Consider the following 22,747-nt stretch of genomic DNA (forward strand, 5'->3'; position numbering starts at 1 on the left):
CCATAGCTCTTATGGGCCTTAAATGGGTCAAATCTAATTATCCAAAGTGAGTAGTATTGATACCCTAGGGTCAAGTATCGATACCCCTATGAGTATCAATACCAAGATTAAATTCGATGCTGAAAAATAGCCTAATATTGATACCAGACACCCTCAGTGTCGTTACTTTATGGGCAATATTGATACTCTCCCTAACAATATCGATATGAAATCTCTAATTTTTACCCCAATTCATCTAGTATTGATATTGTTCTTCCCAGTATCGATACTCGAACACAAAAATGGTTTATTTAGTCTCGAAAAAACACCAAAAATCATTCTAAAGGCTATAATTTGGTTTCTAATCTTGTATTAAAACTTTAGAACTTATTTAGAGTCATAAAAACACATGTTTTACACCAAACACATCATATATAACTTAAATCAAGTTTCAAAACCTAAAAGATCAAATACTCAAATCCTAGCAAATCATCATGTTTAAGAAAACCTTAACACTATAAAGGATTAGAAATACACTACCTTTGTTAAAGAATACCGAAATGAAGCTCTTTACTTATCCATACTCTTTTCTTGGTGATTTGGATGAAAACTCCCACTTTTCTTTAGCTAGAGAGAACTCAAGGCTTTGAAACAGTAATATGAGTTTAATAAAGGGATTAAGGACGAATTTGAAGCATAAAAAGAACTCAAGATCTTACCTTTGTGTTGTGGGTCTTAAAGAGGAAAATGAGAGAATGGAAAATGAGAAAGAAATAAAGAAAAGATGGAGATAAAAGAGATAAAAAGTCCCCATCTTTCTAAATGGGAAAATTGCACTATAAGTTATCCCAAATATTTCACTATTCAAAAATCTCCTTTTTATGCTTAATTAGGTTCCATTCCAACTCCATTAATCTCAATGACTTAAATTATTAATTTCATGAGGTTTACTTAGGGTAAACCTGAAATTACTAACCCAATTTAGGGTGTTATAGTGATATAGAGAAACAAGTTATTTGAGGGTGTTTGATATTGTTACAGTCGTAGGTTTGGTTTCGAATGTTGTTTTTATGTCTGATTCTAAGAACCGGTCTCATTTTAATTTCCACTACTTCGGAGGTAATTAAAAAAAACTAGGTTTATATATTTAAATTATTATATGTTTTTTGTAATATAAAAAATAATTATACTTTGTCATATGAATGATATATGGACTGGTACACTAACTCACACCTATATACCAAAAACATTGTGTGATTTTAGATTGTTGATCGATAAAATGATAGATGAGGTAATACTTGTAATAGATTTTATTTTTTAATTTAAAAATATTTTTTTTAATTTGAATTATCTAACTTAGTTTAAAAGAATTGTAGTTCATGTGAACATTGTCCAATGATCATGCTATTATATCGTGTACTCCGGATGAAATAAGTCTTAGTTTGGGTGTTTGAATGTTGATGGTCTGGTTGATACTCTATAAGATAGTTGAGTTACATCCTACCGATCACATTTTGTGACAATTAAACTGTCGAAATGATTTTGCCACCACCACTAAACTTGGTTGACTTGCATCCCTTAACGAGACAGGGGAAGACAAATGTTAATTAGGAGAGTCATCATTCGGTATGGGTGTTCTAGTGGGAGACGAGATTAGATAAGTGTCTTGCTTGTCAACCCATCTTTGACCACAGTGTTTCATATGATTACATGATGTGGTACCAACAAAATGGGAAGTCGTATATACTAAACGAAGAGAAACGAGCACGAGAAATTTATGTGACTACCCCAAATCGGCCAGCAATGCAACATTTGTTGATGTAACATGATGGTAAATGTGGAGGTGAATCAAGCCAAAGAAGAAGAAAACATGTTCTATCATCGTCATCGGGAATGATACAAACATCTGTGTAGTCAGTAGTAGAGCATCAAACACTGGTGTTACCACATGCATTCACCTCTTATTTTCTTCATATCCTATTTTAACCACATTTTTTGTCTGCATATGTTCCACCATCATTATTTCAATTTCCACTATTGAAAATAGACTTCGGATTCGGTAGTTTTGAGCAAGCATCGTCACATAGCATATTCTGCACTGATCTTGATCCAATGCCAGTGGTGGTATTGTACATGCAGATGGTGATAACGATGAAAGATGATGATGATGGTAATGATGATGATGACGGTGGTGGTGGTGGAGGTGATTTTGATACTGATCAAGATAGATTGATTCGCAAGAATTCACATTGGACTCGTCATCCTCCATGGTGTGGTACGGGTAGACATAAGCATTATTAGTTATCTTTTTACTTGAACCCAAAAAAATTGTGTAATGTTTTAAAAACTTTATTGTAATTTTTTAGTTAATCGAACTCTAGTTTCATATTTAGTTAATCGAACTCTAGTTTCATATTTAGTTAATCGAACTTGCAAAAATATATTTTGATAATCGAACAAATAAAATACAAAAGATACATTATTTCACTTTACTTCACTTTATGTGAGCAATCCATGTCAGGAATCCACATTAGGAATCTATGTCAGGTAGACCTCGACCTCGCGTTTTGTGTAATGCAAGGTCTATTAAATTTCATGTCTGATGGGTTACTAAAACTTCTATAAATATGGGCCCGCCACAACTCTTTTTCCTCACATTCTTTTTGAGTTATTCCAAATCATGTATATGTGGGGGAAATTTTATGATTTCAAATTTTATTTTTGGGTCTTTCAACTCCGAATCCGACGATTGGGATTCAAGCTGTTCATATCACCAATATATGTGTAACCCTTAAACATCTTCCAAATATTGCTTGCATTTGATGAGGTCAACATGTAATATACTTTAGAGTCGAGCTTATTAATGAGAACTTTCACTTCCACCGACAAAATTTTTCTTGTTGTAGCTTTTTTAAAGTCGATTGAAATCAGATTATATAACTCATCTTTCTTGATCTGTGTGTTGAACGCATTGTAAGTTTCAGAATGGAACATGGTTGTAGAAAAAATCTTACCATTAAATATTTTTTTATGAAGTTATTCATATAACATGATTATCGTATTGTTTATATATATATATTTAACTAACCTTCCACCTTGTAGAACGTGAGGCCCATTGACATATCAAATTAAATGTGTATGATAGGGGTACTGCAACGTCAAAAATCTCTGTGGACCTCGCATTCTATAAAACGCGAGGTCCCTGTCAGGTTAGGAATCTCAATGAAAATCGTGTTTTATAGACTACATGGTCCATGCCTATATAAGTATTGTCTCCCAGTGGCATTGTCATCTCAATTTTCAACATGAGTTTAACCCTATTTATAAAAGCCATCCTCTTCTAGTGGCATTTTAATGTTGAACATGAAGTCTCTACTTATAAGGGGCTCATCTTCTAATTGCACGACTTGGCACGAAATTTAGAGATTCTTATGCTAATATCGGCACTATAAGCTATGCCACCAAAAGGGGGCATTTTATAAGACACCACGAGAAGAATGTCTCTTGCAAGGTCATGGGTAAATCTTCTTCAACACGAGTAATCTGGCCTTCTTAATAAATTTCTCGTTTCTAAAAGGCATCCTCTTCTGGTGGCATTAAACATGGTCGTTAATCCGAACAAGAACATCATTAGAGGTTGTTTGTTGTTGTTGCAGTCGTGGGTATGGTTTCAAATTTCGTTTTTTATACCCTAATTATTCTCCCATTAAAAATGTATTTCTAATATTGAACATTCTTCTTCCTTGAAACCTAGCCTTCTCGAGAAACTTATCATTTCTAAAAAGGTATCCTCTTTTAGTGACATCCTCTTCTTATCACTTTTGACGTTGATATGATAAATGACACACCTTCACTCGAGAACCTAGGGCTCCACTCGTACATCGAAGATTCGAAAAAAAACTTCTCATTTCACTAAAACATGGCTTTTTCAAAAACCTTTTTTTCTCCTTAAACTTGAAAGATTCAGGAAACTTATCGTTCCATCAAAACAAGGATAAATCACAACAAAAAACATTGCTTCGTTTACAATTTATGTATAATAATTATGTAATTGTATTTTTTTTGTATTGAAATTTATGTTATTTTAATTGTGTTTTTTCATTGTACTACTTTTATAATTTACAAAATATATTCGTTAGTTTTCAATTTCTTTTGGTTTCGAACCATTTTCAATGTGATTTTTACTTCGCTTAGAATATGTCGTATGCACCAATACTAGTCTCATTTAAAACATTAGTTACAATACTACACCTCTAATCTTATAAATTTATAAAAAAATTCAATTAACTTCATGAAAATACTCCTCGAACATGCCTATCAAGCCATTTTAGCTTCTTTTTCATGGAAAAAACAAGCTTTAAAACCATTTTGAATGTGATTTTTATTTAGCTTACAATATCTCGTATGTGACAATATTACCCCCAATTGAAAGATAAGTTACAATACTTCGCCTCTAATCTTATAAATCATGAAAATTTTCATATGAACTACCTGAAAAACCCCTCGATATGCCTATTAAACCATTTTAGTTGTTTTCATGCACAAAACAAGCTTTGGAACCTTTTTCAACGTGATTTTTAACCTACTTACAATATCTCATATGTGTCGATATTGGCCTCAACTAAAAGATAAATTCCAATACCACGCCTGTAATCTTATAAATTAAGAATTTTTTTATATTAAAGACACAAAAATACCCCTCGTACATGCCTATAAACACTTTCATTGTATGTACCTCACGCTTTGTAGGACGCGAGGTTTGTTAAATATTACCTGCGATAAATTCAATTTCTCGTGGACCTCACATTATACAGAACACGAGGTCCATTACACTAATATTAAATTGTGTTCTCTGAAAAGATTTTCACTTCGAACTAGTCTCACGCCCTTTAAAACGAGAGGTAGTCATACGTGGACAACTTGGGGATATTTTTCCAATTAATGTTATCTGAGGTTATTTTCCTAATAAATGAATTTTTGGGAGTTTTTAAATAAAAACCGCCTAATTTTTTAGTCATGCCGTCACAATTAGGGGTGTTAAAAAATACCCGACTTGGTTGACCTGACCACTCGACCCGAACTTAAAAAAATCGGGTAATTTTCTAAAAAAAATTACCCTAACGGATTTTTTACCTAACCCGTGATTTTTCCCGAGTAGTTGGGCCTGATCCATGCCAAACTTTTTTAATAATCAGATCCAGTAGTTTTAATATTATATATATATATATATATATATATATATTATATTTTTGTCTTAGGTTTCTCAACATTTTTGCTTTAAAATTAAATTTAAATTCCTAAATTCTTTCTAGATTTGTATTATGTACATTTAAGTTTTAATTTTTTTAAATTTTTTTTATTAATTTCTCAATATGAGAATCAAAGGAAAAAATCACAGTCGATATTAATATTTTTAATATTTTTTAAAATAAACTTTATTATTATATATATATATCCAAATATCTATCCTTAAAACTTACTTTAGATCACTAATTGTTGTACATGGATGATGTAGTACGAATTTTTAAATTTTATGTATTTTCTATTTATTTTCTTAAAAAATAAATTAAAAAATTAAATATATATATATATAAACCAGGTACCCATTACTCTAAATGTGAGTACCCAACCGATTTATATATATATCCAAATATCTATCCTTAAACTTACTTTAGATCACTAATTGTTGTACATGGATGATGTAGTACGAATTTTTAAATTTTATGTATTTTCTATTTATTTTCTTAAAAAATAAATTAAAAAATTAAATATATATATATATAAACCAGGTACCCATTACTCTAAAATGTGAGTACCCAACCGATTATCGGGTACCCGAAGTTAACAGACCGAGTCACGGGCCAACAAATATATTATCCGAAAATTCGAGTACCCAAAAAATGTGGGTACCCGGATTTAAACACCCCTAGTCGCAATCATGTTTTTATTTTTCTCAAACTTCTAAATTTAGAATTTTATAATTTTATGGTTTTAAATTGGTTCTCACTTCTCATCATTATAATATGTTGAACTCAAAGTGCCTTACCATAATTTGTTGAAGGGCAAATGTATATAGAAAATTACTATCAGTTATATCGCGCAAAATTGATTTAGTATCACTGAAAGGAGAGAAATATTTATCAATTTGAAGTTTTTTATTTTATTTTGGTCCATAGGAAGATATTTCTTGGAGAGAATAAATATAAAAAAGGGTTTGTAAAATGATAAGGTTTGAGTTTTGATGGATTGTTTGAATATTGAAATATGATTCCCTATTGAGATGTGAACAAACTTAATGTTTGGATAGGTAGATGAAAGGGACCCTCAATGCTCAGCCCAATAAGTTGGGTGACCTATTCTTTCATTTGTCAATTACTCGCAAAAGATGTGTCTAAATCACATGATATATATTATGAGCAGCAAAATTAACCTCTTTTATTTTAAAAAGGAAAAATATCCACTGACATGTTAGTGGTCCACTTATCTATTGTTATTGGCCTGTTTGATAGTACCTTAAGGTATGCCTCAATATGGAATTGGATGTATGGCTATCATTCCCCCTTTCAATTTATATACTATTTAAAACGTTATATTAATAGCATAAGTAAATATTATTATTTTTAAAGACTTGAGTTTAAACCGATATATCTATAGTATGTGTATACATCATCAATAATTAAGAGATTCTGAATAAATATTATCTTATAATCATCATATATTATTTTAATATAAAAATTTCAAATAAATTTTAAAATAAACTATATTTGGTTGTATTCTAAACTTGTAAGCATCTCAAGGCTAAATTAGATGTAACATAAATGATGAGTCTAACTTTGGGCTTCAATGTCACAACTTCCACAAAAATTGATAGATACCAACAACATTAGTATGTTTTTAATTTTTTTTATGCTTTTATAGATGTTTCAAATAAAAATTATAAATTGTAGATTTAATAGTTAAATTTTTCATTTTTTACTCTTTCACATCGTTCTTAATTTTTTATATATATTTTTATCTAGTCGATGAAGGTATTGAAAAAACATATTAAATATTGATTCATATATGTATAATAATATTTAAATATAAAATAATATAAAATAAAATATTTGATAAACTTACATCTCAAATGATTAGTTGCCTAATTAAAAATTATATACAACAAATATAATAATATGAAGAAGACTCATTATTTCAAAGGTAATTTTATTTAAAATAACATAAATCGATTAAAATCTTAATTAAAAAGTGTTATTTTTGGAATATCCTTTTACCTCATAGAATGAGGACAAATCTTAATTAAACATACCCTTGATGCTTTAAATAAGAACCAAACAAAGATAATAGTATTCATTTGCCGAGTGTATGAAAAGAGGTAGAACAAGAAGTTGGAACTTTACAGTAATATGCAAAGACAATTGAAGCCTGAATATATTTGAATAAAAAAGCTATAAAAGGCTTCATGCCAGTTGCTTAAATTAAAAAATTTAAAATATATTGAGTGAACTCGGTGATAAAATAAATGTTAGTTTTTCTTGAGATTTTTAGTTCGAGTAATTACGTCTTCAAAGTGTATGTTATTAATTATTCGAACATTTCAACTAATAAAAAATTAAACCAGAGAAAAGTAGATAAGAAACTGCAACCTAAAAGATATAGATAGGAATAGTCTTATTATTATTATTATTATCTCTGCTATTAAATTTGTTTTTTTTTAGTCAATTTTTAATTTTTTTTTATTATTTTTTAAAATTTATTATTGATAAAAAGATAAAAAAATATATTTGAAAAATCTTCAATTAAGTAATTTTTAATTTATTTTTTATAAAATTTAATTATTTTAAACATTTAAAATAATCATGATCAAAGTTCAAAAAAAAATTATATGTAAAAAGTCAACAAATTTTTATATTTAAAAAGTCAATAAAAAAAGATTTAATAAGACGAAAAGAATATTATTTTTCAATTTAATTGATAAATCAATACGTAAATTATGATTTTTGTTACTTCAAGTACCCAACGTTTTTTGATTAAATGAGTACCTAACACTCTGCATTTATTTGATCACACGCTACAGTGTGATGTGCTGCTGTGTATTGCTGCTAATAAAGGACCTATCGGTTCTTCTTTTTGGGATGTTGTTGGATGGCAAGGCTCGAACGATAGGGCTTTTTCAATCAAGTTCGCCTATAACATTAGGTGTAGACCGTCAGTTGCGCCTTGCTTTGAAATCTAGAAAGGAATTCATAAGTACAGGAAGTTAGCGAAAATTAAAACGTTTATGTGGCTTATGTTCTGGAACAAGGTGATGACTAATAATGAGCGTGCTCATCGACATTATTCCTTGGATAGCAGCTGTCAGCTTTGTGGCGCAACCGTTGAGGATATTAATCATGTCATGCGGGTTTGTCCGAGTGCTGTTAACGTTTGGAAGAAGGTAATTAAAGATGATAAGCTTTTTGATTTTTTATCCATTAACATTACGGATTGGGTGGTTTATAATCTCAAGGAGCCGTCTCGGTTTGGAATAGTTGATAATGATTGGGAACTGTTGTTTGGAGCCATCCTATGGAATTTTTGGCTTAATCGTAATGCCATGATTTTCGCTTCTCCTAACGCTGGTGATGGTAGCGTTCTTGATCGCAATAAGCATTTGTAGATGATCTCCATTCGAGCTATTGAGGGAAAATAAGCAAACGGTTACTCTGGAAAATGCAATATTGAGCAGCCCATGTCCTTGTTGCCTCCTCCTAGTCAATGGATCAAAGTCAATACTGGTGGTGCGCGTAGGTATAAAGATGGCTTGGCTTCCTGTGGTGGTGTAGCTCGGGATGAAACGAGAAGATGAAAATTTGGTTTCACCAAGTTCATCCGGGTTTTTCGGGTTATCGACGCTGAATTTTGGTGTTCCTTAATTGGTCTTCAACTAGTTTAGAATTCTGGTTTCCGCAAGATCATTCTCGAGGTGGATAGCCTTGACGCCGTTCGTATTCTCCGTCAAGACTATAAAGGAAATCATTTTTTAAACGAACATTTTGGGGTACTTCGCCAATGCTCATGGACGATAAAGATTCAACATGTTCGTCGTACGGGTAATATGGTGGCTGATATGTTAGTTAAGCTTGCTTGTTCGGATAACCTTACCACTATTGTGCTCGATGAACCCCCCTGTAGGGGCTTGTCCTCTTCTCAATGCTGATCTAACTAATAGATAGCAATTGCGCATGTCGTTTTGACCTAGAGAGCTAAGCCCGTCGTGTTTTTTTTTGTTAGTGCTTGGTCTCTCTCTAATATTATTATATGCACTCATTTCCTCCGACTAAGTTTAGGGGTGATTTTTAATGAGACATATAATAATATCCATGGTATGTTTCTCCTTAAATTGTATTGTTTTACCAAAAAAAAGTTTTATTATTTTAATTACTAAATGTTTCTTTTGTCTAAGTAAGAATTTAAAATTTTATTTTATTATTATTTTAATATCTAACTGTTAAAAAGGAGAAATTTAATTTTATGACCAAAGGGTTTTCATTTTTTCTCTGTGTCGCTTTATTTTTTTCTGTAATTTTGTTGGTTGTCGACTGTCGATATTCTTTGTTTTTCACCTATTTTTATTCACATCTTAATTTTTTTATTTTTTATTTTTAATAATTTTGTCTTCATGACACGATTTTCTCTTCATTTATGGCACAATTTCCTCTACCTTTTGGTACGCTTTTGATCTTATATATCGGTTGTTTGATTGTTCTTTTTATTTACTTTTTTCAAGGTTGGATTTGACATCGCCTCAACTGATCAAAATGATATTTATTCATTATCAAGCTGATTTGTCCTACTTTGGACTCTCGGATGGATTCGGATATGCGGTTTATGTTTGAAGATAGTTTTCTCATGGCTCTCAACTCTAATTTACGATTATCGGTGATATTTTAGTTGTTTGATCCCCTATTGTGATCCATTTACAATGTAGTCATATTTATTAACTTCTTTATTTTGTTAGAGTTTTTAACTTTTTCCTTTTATGATCCTTATATAATCTTATGTAACTAATTTCATGTTAATATTTATAGAAGATATCCTAATTATGTGTTTAGTTTACATTTTATTTGTAAATTATCATCGTAATTTTAAAATTTTCTTTTTCAATAAAACTAGCAGTTTCTATTAAAAATATATTTATAATCGTTAACTTCTATACACAACACGTGACTTAATTATTAATTTCTCAAATTTTTCTCATAAACCAAGCTCGATAACACTTGAAGATAGTGCAGGATTGGTTTGCAGTCGGCCGAGCGTCGCCCAATGGTGTAGCAAAAACTTGCCTTGCTGTGGAATGTTGTTTCAAAACAAATACCTTTAACTTCCAAAATGCTCACACTTCATCCCAATAAAGAACAATTTTGCAGTTCAAAGCAAAACTTTTAAATTTTTACATGGGTTTTGTGTAGCCACAAGATCTATCATATGCTTTCAAAAATACAAGCAGCAACATGTTTTCTTGACAAATTCCAATGGAAAATTGTACATGGTGAATTTTTTTTTCTTTGATGTCAAGTGCTAAAATAGTCCAGAAAATTGCAGTTGGTGGATCTATTCAAGAAAAAAAACTTGGGGTGGAGGGAAAAGTGCTGCTAGGATACCAAACCTGCAACTACGCGAGTGGTTCTCGGCTAATAATTTATTTAGGGGCAACTGGAGCTGGAATTATCCCCCATTTCCTTTGAACATCCTCCAAATCTTCATGAAAGTGCTGCTCGTAGAATACACACATGAGATCGGTGCACTGAAAACCAGCCTTGACAGCCCATGGGAAATAATGCTGGAAGAACAATGATCTTTGTTTCTGGTTAAACCTTGATGTCCCCCCAACAACTGAAAGCAGGCACATTGGGAGATGCATTTGCTCAAACTCAATAACCTTCAATGCAGATTCACCAATCAAGTTGGTAGGAAGACCGAAAAGGGTATGCCAGAAGTCATGCACCTCGCGAGCCCGCATAGCCACGTATGCAAGTTCATCTGTGTCCATGAACCGCACCGGTGGCCTGTCGTCGGGGGAAAAATTCCTTGATCCCATGAACCTTGCATATGCAGCACCAAAAGTGTTCTCCGGTAGGTCCCATGCATGACCTACATTCGCAGATATAACACGTGGCCGCTCAAGGAGCACAGCCTGTTACAGAAGCTCGGTTATGGATAAAAGCTAAAAGATGTCATTCATGGCCAGTTCAATTATGAGTTGAACATGGAAACAATGTGGACGAGGATGATCATTGAAATCAAGGTGTTTGAACCATCAAGCAGCTTACTGACCACAAAAGAATGCAATGGATTAATATCACAGACAAACTCCGAATTCCCTAACATGAAAGACATGGCATTTGCATATGGGGAAAAACAAAGCAATATACCACAAGAAAGACATTAATGAAGGGATCTATTTTATAAAATAACAATTAGGACAAGAAGAGGCAAAAGGAACAATTATACCGTATACATAAAAAGAAAGAAATTGCAGTCGTTTATTGCTAAAAATGATGTCGACATAAGGATACCACTAACTTCACTAAGCCAGTAATTTTGACTGTATGTGGTCTTCGTTCCCCCTTTTTGAGATGGAGTCTGAGGGTGCAGTCGGGGGCGATCACCTCTAAAAATTTTGAATTATCATATATTTTAAATATTTTATTCCTGAAAATTTTGAATTCTCATATATTTTAGATATTTTATTTGTATTTTCTATCGATAATTTATTTTAACCCCGCCCATATGAAATTCTAGAAGTTTGCCCCTAACATAAAATCCTTTTGTAGACTATGCATCTAGAATTTCTCAATAAATTCCGAGGATAATTAAACAAAATTTATCACATTGATCACATCCATGGATCAGCTTTTAATCTGAAATACTGATTAAATTAGCATTTTCCATGACCAGTTAGCAAGGTTATTATGATTACCTCTTTAAATCATATATCTCAAAGTATACCTTTGCAAGTCCAATGCCTAAAACATAAAGTTTCTGCACTTGAGGCATCTTAAACAATTCCTACAATCCATAATTTGTTTTTCTAATTCAACAGTATGAATTGTCAAACAAAATCCATTTCAATGCAAAATTACTCGAGAAGGTATAGATATGGAGCCATAAAATCTTCTATTTCAAATGATTTCATATAGTAAAATTTAAGACCTAAATACATAAGATACGAGTGATAGAGAGACTGACTCTGCCTTCGGGGCTCCTTTTCATTCTCTCAAGAACCCTTTCAAAAGCAGGCTTTCCAGTTGTCTCCCCTAAAGCAGCTATTAAATCCGCCCTTCGTGGATCGAATAACGCACCCATCGCCGAACCTACCGCAACCGCCGCCTGCTGCCATGGTCTCAGCTTAATTAAAGCACTTCCCGTCATTCCTAATTACAAAAACGTAAGCGAAAAGAACTTTTAATCAAAGAATTCTTTGGGTTACCGGAGTTTGAATTCGAAATCAAAACGAAAATTTAGGGGAAGAAAAGAAAAAGGGAACGGACAGAGATGACAGAAAAGGGGCGTTATGATTGCCGGCGGCGGCGGTTATTCTATTTTATCATATTAAAAGTGGCCAACTTTCTAATCATGGGCCAACAGACGACAGTGGACATGCAAAGCCCATCTATTATTATGATTTAGCGTTATAAAAGGCCTTAAATGATCACACTTTTTTAACTAAGTCCTTATATTTTATTTTTACACATGCCATATTTTTATTGGTTATGAACATTTTATGTGTAACAACACTAGTGGTCTCTTATACTTTCAGCTTGTTTACTTTTGGACACCAATGTTAAAAAAACGTTTGGTTTTGGTCACTTTTGTTTTTGTTTCCGATAATTCAGATGTAACCGGGCTTAGTTCATGAAGGTTTGGTCCCAAGAAACTAAGGCAGCCACCTCACCTGGAAGATCTCGATGAAGACTGACGTCTGCCACTTCCTTAGCCATTGCAGCAAGCTTGTCCGCCATCATATTAACCTCTCAACTAATGTGACGTACTTTCGATTTCCATTCTCTGTCTAGAACCTCGCGAATTAGGGTGACAATTGTGTTGCCATCAGTTACGTCGAAAGATCCATTGAGAGGATCCACCGCCATTGCACAGCTTCTATTTTCCTAACTCCTAAATTTCAAACATGGACCAAAGGATCATGAATTGCCTATAGTTTTGCATTCAAAACTGAACATGTGCCTAAATTCCGAACAAAATAAAACATTTATTCACCTCGAAAGTCTCTCAAACTCCCCAGCAGTAGACATGTTTCTCGTTCCTCCCGCCGTTCCATTAGTATTAGCCTTCACCCAGTTCAGAGTTGGTCTCTTCCATCTTTCTACAGGCGAAACAAAGTTCGATTTCCTAGATTAGGTTCAGCAGCAGTCATGGTCTCATTTTTTAGCCTCATACTTTTAAACCAAATAAGATTCACATAGTCATAAACACCCGGATTTGTCTGTCTATTAATCTTCTCCATATATAAAAAATAAGGGTGCATCTACGGAGAAATGAGCCATACCTTCGACCTCACTTTGGCATAAAAGGCATCTAGCAGAAAGGGCCATATGGCGTCGATACTTGGGGATGGTAATCGGTTAGGTCGGGTCGGATTTTCACCTACTCCGACTCCGTTCTGAAAAAATAACACAATAATCCGACTCCAATCCAACTCCAATTTTATTATTATTTAACTCGATCTGAACCCTACATCAAAAATGAAACGTGAACTCGATTTTAACACGACCTGACCCAACATATATTATTAAAAATAAAATAAAAAACTAAAGAAATACAGAAGAAAAAAAACTCTTCTAAGACAATAACACTAGCGTTTTATCATTTTTCCTTATTACCAATTCATCAAAAATTACAAATCTACACTCAAACTAAAACCCAAGATTTAGTTCTTTTTAATTCAGCTAAAAATATAACCTAACATCTTCATTTTTCTCTTCATATATAGAAATATATATTAAATTGTATTTCTGCAACATACTACAATTACAATAAAAATTGATCAAAATTTTTACAGCATAAACTCATAAAGTAAAAAGAAACAATAAAAAATTAATTTATTTATAGACAAAATCATATATTACAAAGAAATATAGATTAAAAAAGCTAAATTAAAAAGGGGGAAAGATGAAAAAATTCATAAACTAAAAACCCGAACCTTTAAATAAAATAGCTTTAAAGGTTTAGATTTTTCTTTGAACAAAATAAAAAGGAGCAAAAAATCTAAAAGATTAACACTTAATTATCTACCTAACGAAACAAAAAAAATTAAATTTATTAACATTCAAATATTTGAATTGGGAGAGATAGAATTTGAGGAGAAAAAAAGAAAAATAATTAGAGAGATGGGAGAAGATTTGGCAGTAGAATAAGAAAAATGAACTGAGAAGAACCCTAAAGCATTATATATAAGGTGACATTTTTGTAAATAATTTAAATAATATAATTTAATTAAAAATATTTGGGTTGGTCAAGTCGGATTTTTAATATAAAACTCGACTCTGATTCGAACCAAAAAATTTACCATAATAAATTTGATCCAACTCGTCAAAATCGGATTAAATTGTCGTCTCTATCAATACCACTCCTCATTTGTTAGCAATTTTCCATAGAGAGCATGGTAAAGGAACACTTCTACTCTTTGTAGGACTTGGAGATTCCATACACTCTTTTACGGGGTTGTCTCAGGAAAAATAAATTAATATAAGGTTAATATACGGCGTTACTGGATACATTAAAAGATATTTAACAAATTCGGTTTAGCGCTACCTATTATGTTGACAGACTAATAATGTTGTAGGTAGAAAACATGAAAAACTATTAAAAAATTTGGTAATCGGTAAACTTTGGTTATCGATAAGTATCGATACATATATATATAAGTGCCATACTTATTTCAGTGTGGAAAATATTAATTTAAGGTTATCTTTTGAATGAGTTTTAAGATATTAATTTAATAATTATATGCATCTAATGATTTATTTTTATGTTACAGTATATATTATTATTAAATTAAAAATAATAAACATAAATATTACATATTTATTATTATTTTTGGTTAAAATTGTTAAATTTAAATTCTAAATAATATTTTATAAAATATATAAACAATCAAATAATTTTTTGTGTAAATGAAATTATTAAATTAATATTGTAGGTGGAAAATATGAAGCACAATTAAAAAATTTTGAAACATAAATTACATAACTTTCAATAAAGTATCGATACATGTACAAAAAGTATCGATACTTTCAACATATCAGGTAGCTCTTTACCGGTTTTGTCATAATGAAACTGGTTTTGTCATATTTTTTCCTGTTATATTGTAAAGTATCGATACATTTTTATAAAGTATAAATACTTTCAACATATCAGGTAGCTCTTTAACGGTTTGTCATAATGAAACTAGTTTTGTCATATTTTTACATTGTAAAGTATCGATACTTTCAACATATCAGGTAGCTCTTTACCGGTTTTGTCATAATGAAACTAGTTTTGTCATATTTTTACATGTTATATTGTAAAGTATCGATATATTTTTATAAAGTATCGATCAGGTAGCTCTTTACCGGTTTTGTCATAATGAAACTAGTTTTGTCATATTTTTACATGTTATATTGTAAAGTATCGATATATTTTTATAAAGTATCGATACTTTCAACATATCAGGTAGCTCTTTACCGGTTTTGTCATAATAAAACTAGTTTTGTCATATTTTTACGTGTTATATTGTAAAGTATCGATACATTTTTATAAAGAATCGATACTTTTAACATAACCGGTAGCTCTTTACCGATTTTGTCATAATAAAATTGATTTTGTCATATTTTTACCTGTTATATTGTAAAGTAGCGATACTTTCAACATATTTAGTAGCTTTTTACCGGTTTTGTCATAATGAAACTGATTTTGTTATATTTTTACATGTTATATTGTAAAGTATCGATACATTTTTATAAAGTATCGATACTTTATAGGCGCTATTACTGCTTTTCTTTTAAATTCCAAAAGTGTCGATACTTATTTAAATAGAATCGATAATTTCAACATATTCGGTAGATAGTTTAATGTAATAGGTAGCGCCTATTTTTGTTACCGTTTACATTATTAGCAACCTTCAAAAAAACTTGTAGATATTTTAATGTAATAGATAGCGCTCTTTTTTTTACCGTTTACATTATTAGCAACCTTAAAAAATGGTAGGTATTTTAATGTAATAGGTAGCGCCTATTTTTTTACCGTTTACATTATTAACAACCTTAAAAAACGGTAGGTATTTTAATGTAATAGGTAGTTTAAATTTTGTTAACATTTATCCCTAAGGTAAGTTTATCATAACTGATAACAAATTAGGTAATTACCTATTTTGTTACATAAGCACTACCTAATATGTTATTATGCTTGATAATGTTTCCAGTAATTAACCGGTTATGTTATCATTGGTAACATTTTAGGCGTTTTAGGCGTTTACCTAATATGTTGTAATAAAAAATTAAGTAATTAACATATTTTATTATATAAGCGCTACCTATTACGTTATATAAGCGCTACCTAATATGTTATTATCTTTGATAATGTTTCCAGTAATTAACTGGTTATGTTATCCTTGGTAACATTTTAGGCGTTTACCTAATATGTTGTAATAATAAATTAAGTAATTAACATATTTTATTATATAAGCGCTACCTATTACGTTATATAAGCGCTACCTAATATGTTATTGTGCTTGATAATATTTCCAGTAATTAACCGGTTATGTTATCCTTGGTAACATTTTAGGCTTTTACCTAATATGTTGTAATAACAAATTAAATAATTAACCTTTTTTATTATATAAGCGCTACCTATTACGTTATATAAGCGTTACCTAATATGTTATTGTGCTTGATAATATAAGCGTTACCTAATATGTTATTGAATTTGATAATATTTTCGGTTAAATGATATAACATAACCGATCTACATTTTAACCGGTTACTTGTTTAACCAGTCACGCCATTTTTTAACTGTTTTTAACTGCCGCATAGCAGAACTTCCCCTCTTTTACACGCCAGTCACCTCATTTTCCGTCGGTAGAGATAAGATAATATAGGGGCAATTTGATATAATATTTAAAAAGTGACTTTTAAAAGTGATGTACAAATGAACTTTTAAAAGTATTTTATAAAAAAATACAGTTTAAAATTGAATTATTTAAAATTATTGTAAAAATGTGAGGTTGAAAATATAAAATATATATTATAGACATTATGTTGTAAATTAAAAATATAACATTTAAATTATATTTATACTTATATATAAATCATATCAATTTAAACTATAATAAATGGAAAAGAATTATTATATATGAATAATAACAATTTAAACTATAACAAAAATATAAAAAAATATAATTAAAAATATATTTTATATAATTCATATTTCAATATATAAATCATAAATTTTATTTATGTTTAAATAATTAAAATAATTTATTAAAAATAATAAATTATTTTTAAGATTGTATTAAATTATTCAAATAAAATATAATTATATAATTGAGTAGAGCTCATACATTTAGTAAGGGTAAAATTATAATTTGCTTCCAAACGCAAAGTTGAAAATGAAAAATCTAAAAATCCTAGCTTTTGCAGTTGGTTTGAAACCACGTTTTCACTTCAATTTTTTTCTTCATTTTTTACTTGTTTAGTATTGATTTTACTGTCAAAACGAATTTTTAACTTTTTAGAAAGCTTTACAAAACACACCATAAATCGGTTTAACAAGCACATGATTTTCCTATTTTAGCAGACAAACCCAGAAGTTCCCAATATTAATAGTTTGAAATTTGTATCAACGAAAGAAGATTTCCTTTGTTATCAGTTTTTTATATATCCAAAGCTTTTATTTTGAAGTCGGGACCCAACCGCCTCCGTAGCATAGTGGTAGTGCGTTCGCTTCGTAAGCGAAAGGTCGCGAGTTCGATCCTCGCCGGGGGCTTAATTATGTTTTCATTCACTCAATGTACTGGTTGGGTATACATAAAAAAAGTTGTATGCTTTTTTGTAATAATTATTTAATAATAAAAATCAAATTTCAAAATATAATTAAAAAATCTTTTTAATTCTCCAGGATTTAGGCGCTAATAATTTGTGTTCTTGATTCAAGCATGTCTTTATGAATACATAGAAAATAGAAAAAAAATATTATTTTTTTAATATTAGGGGTGATTATGTAGTATCTATTTATAATTTTTTAACATATTAACAACGCATATACACCCTTCAAATATAATTGTTCAAACTTGAGACCTCTAAATCAAATTTCTCTTTTACGACTAAAATCATTAAGAAAATAATAAATTTCACAATGGAGTATGCATAATATATAAACAAATGTCATCATGTAAGGTAGAATTCATTGATATAATATATAACTTTTAAATTTTATAACTTTAGAGTCTCATGAAAATAAATAATTCAAATTAATAGTAAGAAATAAAAACATTTGATCGAAAACAATAAAGAAATTATTTTCAGTTTAAAAATATTAATTTCAATTATTAAAGTCTAACAATCTTGAAGTATGTAAATCTTAAAAGTTTTATAATACCTGAATGAGTCTCCCTATATATTCACCCACAACACGCGAAGCCATGTATTACAACACTTCTCCTTTAGTTATCCATCTTCAAAATCTTCAACAGGTATCATTACTGATATTGTTCTTCAATTTCATATGAATTATGAATGAAAGATTTTAACTTTTTGTTTCTTTTACTAATTAATATGCATGCCAACTCCTGTCAGCATCTTGAAATTTAAATGTCACTGTTAAACATATTAATGGATCAAGGGTGGTTGAAGGTAGTCTGTCTGAAATTTCAAATTATCTTATATTTTTTATATTTTTATTTGTAATTTACTTTTGTCATCCTAAAGTTTTATAAGTTCACCTCATCTAAAATTTTAGAGATTCACCCTCTAGCATAAAATGTTGCATTTGTTTCTGATTAAACATCACTATTCATGTTGTGCGATTCATACAAATATCTTTTAGCAGGAATAGTTACATACCCTTTAGATTTCAGTTTTGTTTTATTGATCGTAGACTTGATAACAACTGCGTTGCACACTCCCTTGTAAAAGTTATAGTTGTATCTAGTCATGACCAAGAAGCTCAGAAAAACATCTTCAACGTTTCAACCATGGAGAATGAGGCAAAAGACATGCCTTTCATATTTAACCATCAATCCGAATGAGTAATGATAAATTTAAAAATATTTTTTAGAATGATCATAGATGCATCATGAACAACACTAAGTATTTATATTTATCTAGACACAAATAAAAAACTCTCTAAATTTAACTACTATGAATATACTTAACTAGTTTTAAATCATAATAGAATGAGCTAAAAAATACAGATATATATTTTAAAATTGAAATCTCCCAAACAAATCATGTTAAACAATACATGAATTGATACATTATACAAACACAATATAAAAATATAATTACATTAAATATAAAATAAACAATATAAAAAATAAGTATATTGACATATGCATGAAACAAATAATTAACTCATAAATTTATATACGTCTTCTTTCCTCCATTCACCCCATATTCCCATAAAATAGAGTTATCAAAATTTCAGGGCAATATATTATATAGTATCATTTTTTTTGTTCGTGAGCACAAACAACGTGTCACGTTCCTAGAATCCCAACTTACAAACTGTACGGTCTTAGACGTTTTCCTAAATGAAAACGGCTAAGTCAGCCTGAGTTGCTTAAGTGAAAACACTTAGACAAGAGAGGGAGAACGAGAAGAACATCAAAAGGGAAAATACCTCACAATAAGAACAAGAGAAACTGAGAGAATAACTTAGCTTTATTCAACTCTGAATGAAAAATGAGGTGGGAGTAAGCCTCTATTTATAGTGAAAGCTCCCTACATCCAACAGTAGAAATTGAATTACATCAACGACTAAGATTAAAAGGAAATCTAGCTAAATCTTTATCCTATCTTTATTTTAAATTCAAAATAAAAGATAATTAAATAAAGATAATTAAATAATAAAAATATTTATTCAAATCGGGCCAGCTTAAGCTTTAGTGGCCTAGGATGCTTATACAAGCTCCCATGGTGGCCCAGTGTTGCACCATGGTGGCTTGGTGATGCCCTTATGGTGGCTTAAGAGGGTCTGGATGTGCCTTGACGGGTTCAGTCCAAAATTGACTCGGTCGCAGCCTGACGGTCTATGACATTCTCCCTCACTAGTTATAGCGACATCCTCGTCGCGCGGTTAGAGTGGTACTGCTCGATCTATTCCTTGAACCGCCAAAGTCCCTCGTCTAGTTCCTAACACCCCTCACAATCAAGAAGTCATTTCCACAGAACAAAGTACCCGTTCCCTGGGAAATCTTCACTCCAACTTCATTCTCCTGGGAAATCTTCACTCCAAGTGGTGCACAGAGTGACTTGCCTAGGCTTGGATCATCTTTATCACCATGATAAGTCTTCAGTAAACTCATATGGAACACAGGATGTGCTCGGATAGTCAAAGGCAATTCCAACCTGTGCACATTCGGGTTGCGCAAGATTGTCATCAACTTGGCAAGGACGAGATCTCCAACTTGAAAGTTCACATCCCTGCGCTTTTGGTCTACCCACTTTTGGTCTGTTTACTCACCTTGTATAAACAAGCTTGGGACAACTCATAGTGCTCCTGCCTTTGGCAAAGTCATATGCTGCTGGAAGCGACCCATCATACCTGGCAACAACTGCATTGGATGTCAACAACTATTGCCTGGTCAGAATCTCGAACGAACTTGGACTCGTGGCCTTACTCCGCTGTAAATTATAAGAAAAGTGAGCCACATCAAGTAACTTCGGCCAAGTGCGTTGTGTGGAACTCACATAGTGCATCAAGTTAATTTTCACGAGTACATTCACTCGCTCCGTTTGCCCATCATTTTGTGGGTGACAAGTCATCAAAAAGTTCAAGTTTGATCCCATTAACTTGAACAACTTGGACTAGAACCTTCTAGTGAACCGTGTGTTCTGGTCACTAATGATTGTCTTTGGCGTACCCCAATACTTCACAACATGCTTCATGAAAAGACGAGTTGCTTCATCAGCTGGACACACCTTTGAAGCTGGTATGAAAGTCCCATACTTGGAAAACCTTTCAACTATAACCATTATACTAGATAACCCATCAGTTTTTGCAAACCAACAATGAAATCCATGGAAACACTTTCTCATGGTCTCTTTGGAATAGGTAATGGTTGTAATAGCCCTGTTAGCTTTTTCATATCAATTTTATCATGTTCGTACACAAGACAAGTTCTCACATAGGCCTCAACATCATTTCCCATATGTGGTCAGTAATAGTGCTTCACTATCAAGGCTAAAGTTTGATTCATCCTTGGATGTCCCACCCATTAGGAGTCATGGAACTCTCTCATGAGTCATCTAAGTAACTCTCCATATTGAGGCAAAAAAGGTCGACGCCCCCGAGCGTATAACAAGACCCTCTCAAGCCAGAATTTACTGGTTTTCCCATCTTTTAGAAGATCAATAAGCATCTTGGTTGTTGGGTCATGAGACAAAACCTTGGCAATGCGCTCTAATAATGTCCCCTCATGAAAACTGACAATCTCCATGGCATACCTTCGGCTTAAGGCATTGGCAACATAATTCACCTTCCCTAGTTTGTACTCCAAGGAAAAATCAAACTCTATGAGAAATTTTTGCCAACTTGCCTTCTTGGGAGAAAGTTTTTTCTAGTTTAGGAAATAACTATTTGTAACATTATATATAAATACCACAAACCTCAAACCCATAACCTAGTGTTGCCATTTTCACAAACAGTGTACCATGGCAATCATCTCTTTCTCATGCACTGAATACCTTGTTTCAGTGTCATTCATCTTTTGGCTTTCATAAGAAACCAAATGTCTCTCCTGCATCAAAACTCCCCCAATGGAAATATCTGATGCATCAGTGTAGATCTCAAATGGTTTGGTGTAATCTGGCAACACCAACACAGGCTCGCCCACCATGGCCTGCTTAATCATCTCAAAGGCCTCTTGGCACTTCAAATCCCAATCCCATACCTTGTCTTTTTTTCATTAACTCGATCAAAGGTGCGACAATTTTGGAGTAACCTTTCACAAAACTAATTCTTACATTATAATCGAAACATTTTACATAATATATTATTAATTTATAATAATAATAAAAATAAACTATTTATTATAAAACAAAATATGTGTCTGCTGAGTTGGAAAAGGCGCGTCCCCGGGGACGCGCCTTTCACACGTGGCATCCAACTCAGCGAACAACACGGGTAAAGCGCGCCCCCGGGGACGCGCCTTTGCCAACTCAGCAGAAAGGGTGCTAGTTCTGGAAATATTGGTCAAACGGTGTCAGAAAAGTAAAATTAAAAACATGGGGTGTCAGTTATGTAAAAACCCCTTTCACTGTATTGAATGCAGCTTCAGGAGATGTTTTAACGGAAGTTATGATGTGGAGCGTTTAAAAAACGGTTAAAAAACGGTGTGATTGATTAAATAAGTGATCGGTTAAAATTTAGATCAATTATATTATATTATTTAATCAGAAATATTATCAAGTACAATAACATATTATGTACCGCTTATATAATGTAATAGGTAGTACTTATATAATAAAATAGATTAATTACTGAAAACATTATCAAGCACAATAATATATTA

General features: G+C 31.5%; 1 protein-coding gene and 1 non-coding gene across 2 annotated transcripts; one reads left to right on the forward strand and one right to left on the reverse strand.

Annotated features, from left to right (window-relative positions):
- Positions 1-10,489: 10,489 nt before the first annotated feature.
- Positions 10,490-12,525, reverse strand: LOC120158858 (ubiquinone biosynthesis protein COQ4 homolog, mitochondrial-like). The gene is made up of 2 exons (XM_039169589.1): positions 12,208-12,525; positions 10,490-11,152 (listed from the first exon to the last, which is right to left on the reverse strand). Exons 1-2 carry the CDS (start codon positions 12,388-12,390, stop codon positions 10,658-10,660), a joined length of 678 nt encoding a protein of 225 aa, XP_039025520.1. The 5' UTR covers positions 12,391-12,525; the 3' UTR covers positions 10,490-10,657.
- A 5,403-nt stretch (positions 12,526-17,928) lies between these two features.
- Positions 17,929-18,000, forward strand: TRNAT-CGU. Its single transcript has one exon. It is a non-coding gene; the product is annotated as a tRNA-Thr (tRNA).
- Positions 18,001-22,747: the final 4,747 nt, after the last annotated feature.

This window comes from Hibiscus syriacus, unplaced genomic scaffold (genome assembly GCF_006381635.1).
Source record: "Hibiscus syriacus cultivar Baekdansim isolate YM2019G1 unplaced genomic scaffold, ASM638163v2 tig00111331_pilon, whole genome shotgun sequence".
Taxonomy (NCBI): Eukaryota; Viridiplantae; Streptophyta; class Magnoliopsida; order Malvales; family Malvaceae; genus Hibiscus; species Hibiscus syriacus.

Coding starts and splice junctions, on each gene's coding strand:
- LOC120158858 (XM_039169589.1), bottom strand. CDS start 12,390: ATGACGGGAAGTGCTTTAATTAAGCTGAGACCATGGCAGCAGGCGGCG. Junction 11,153..12,207: donor AAAGGAGCCCCGAAGGCAGA/GTCAGTCTCTCT, acceptor CTTCTGTAACAG/GCTGTGCTCCTTGAGCGGCC.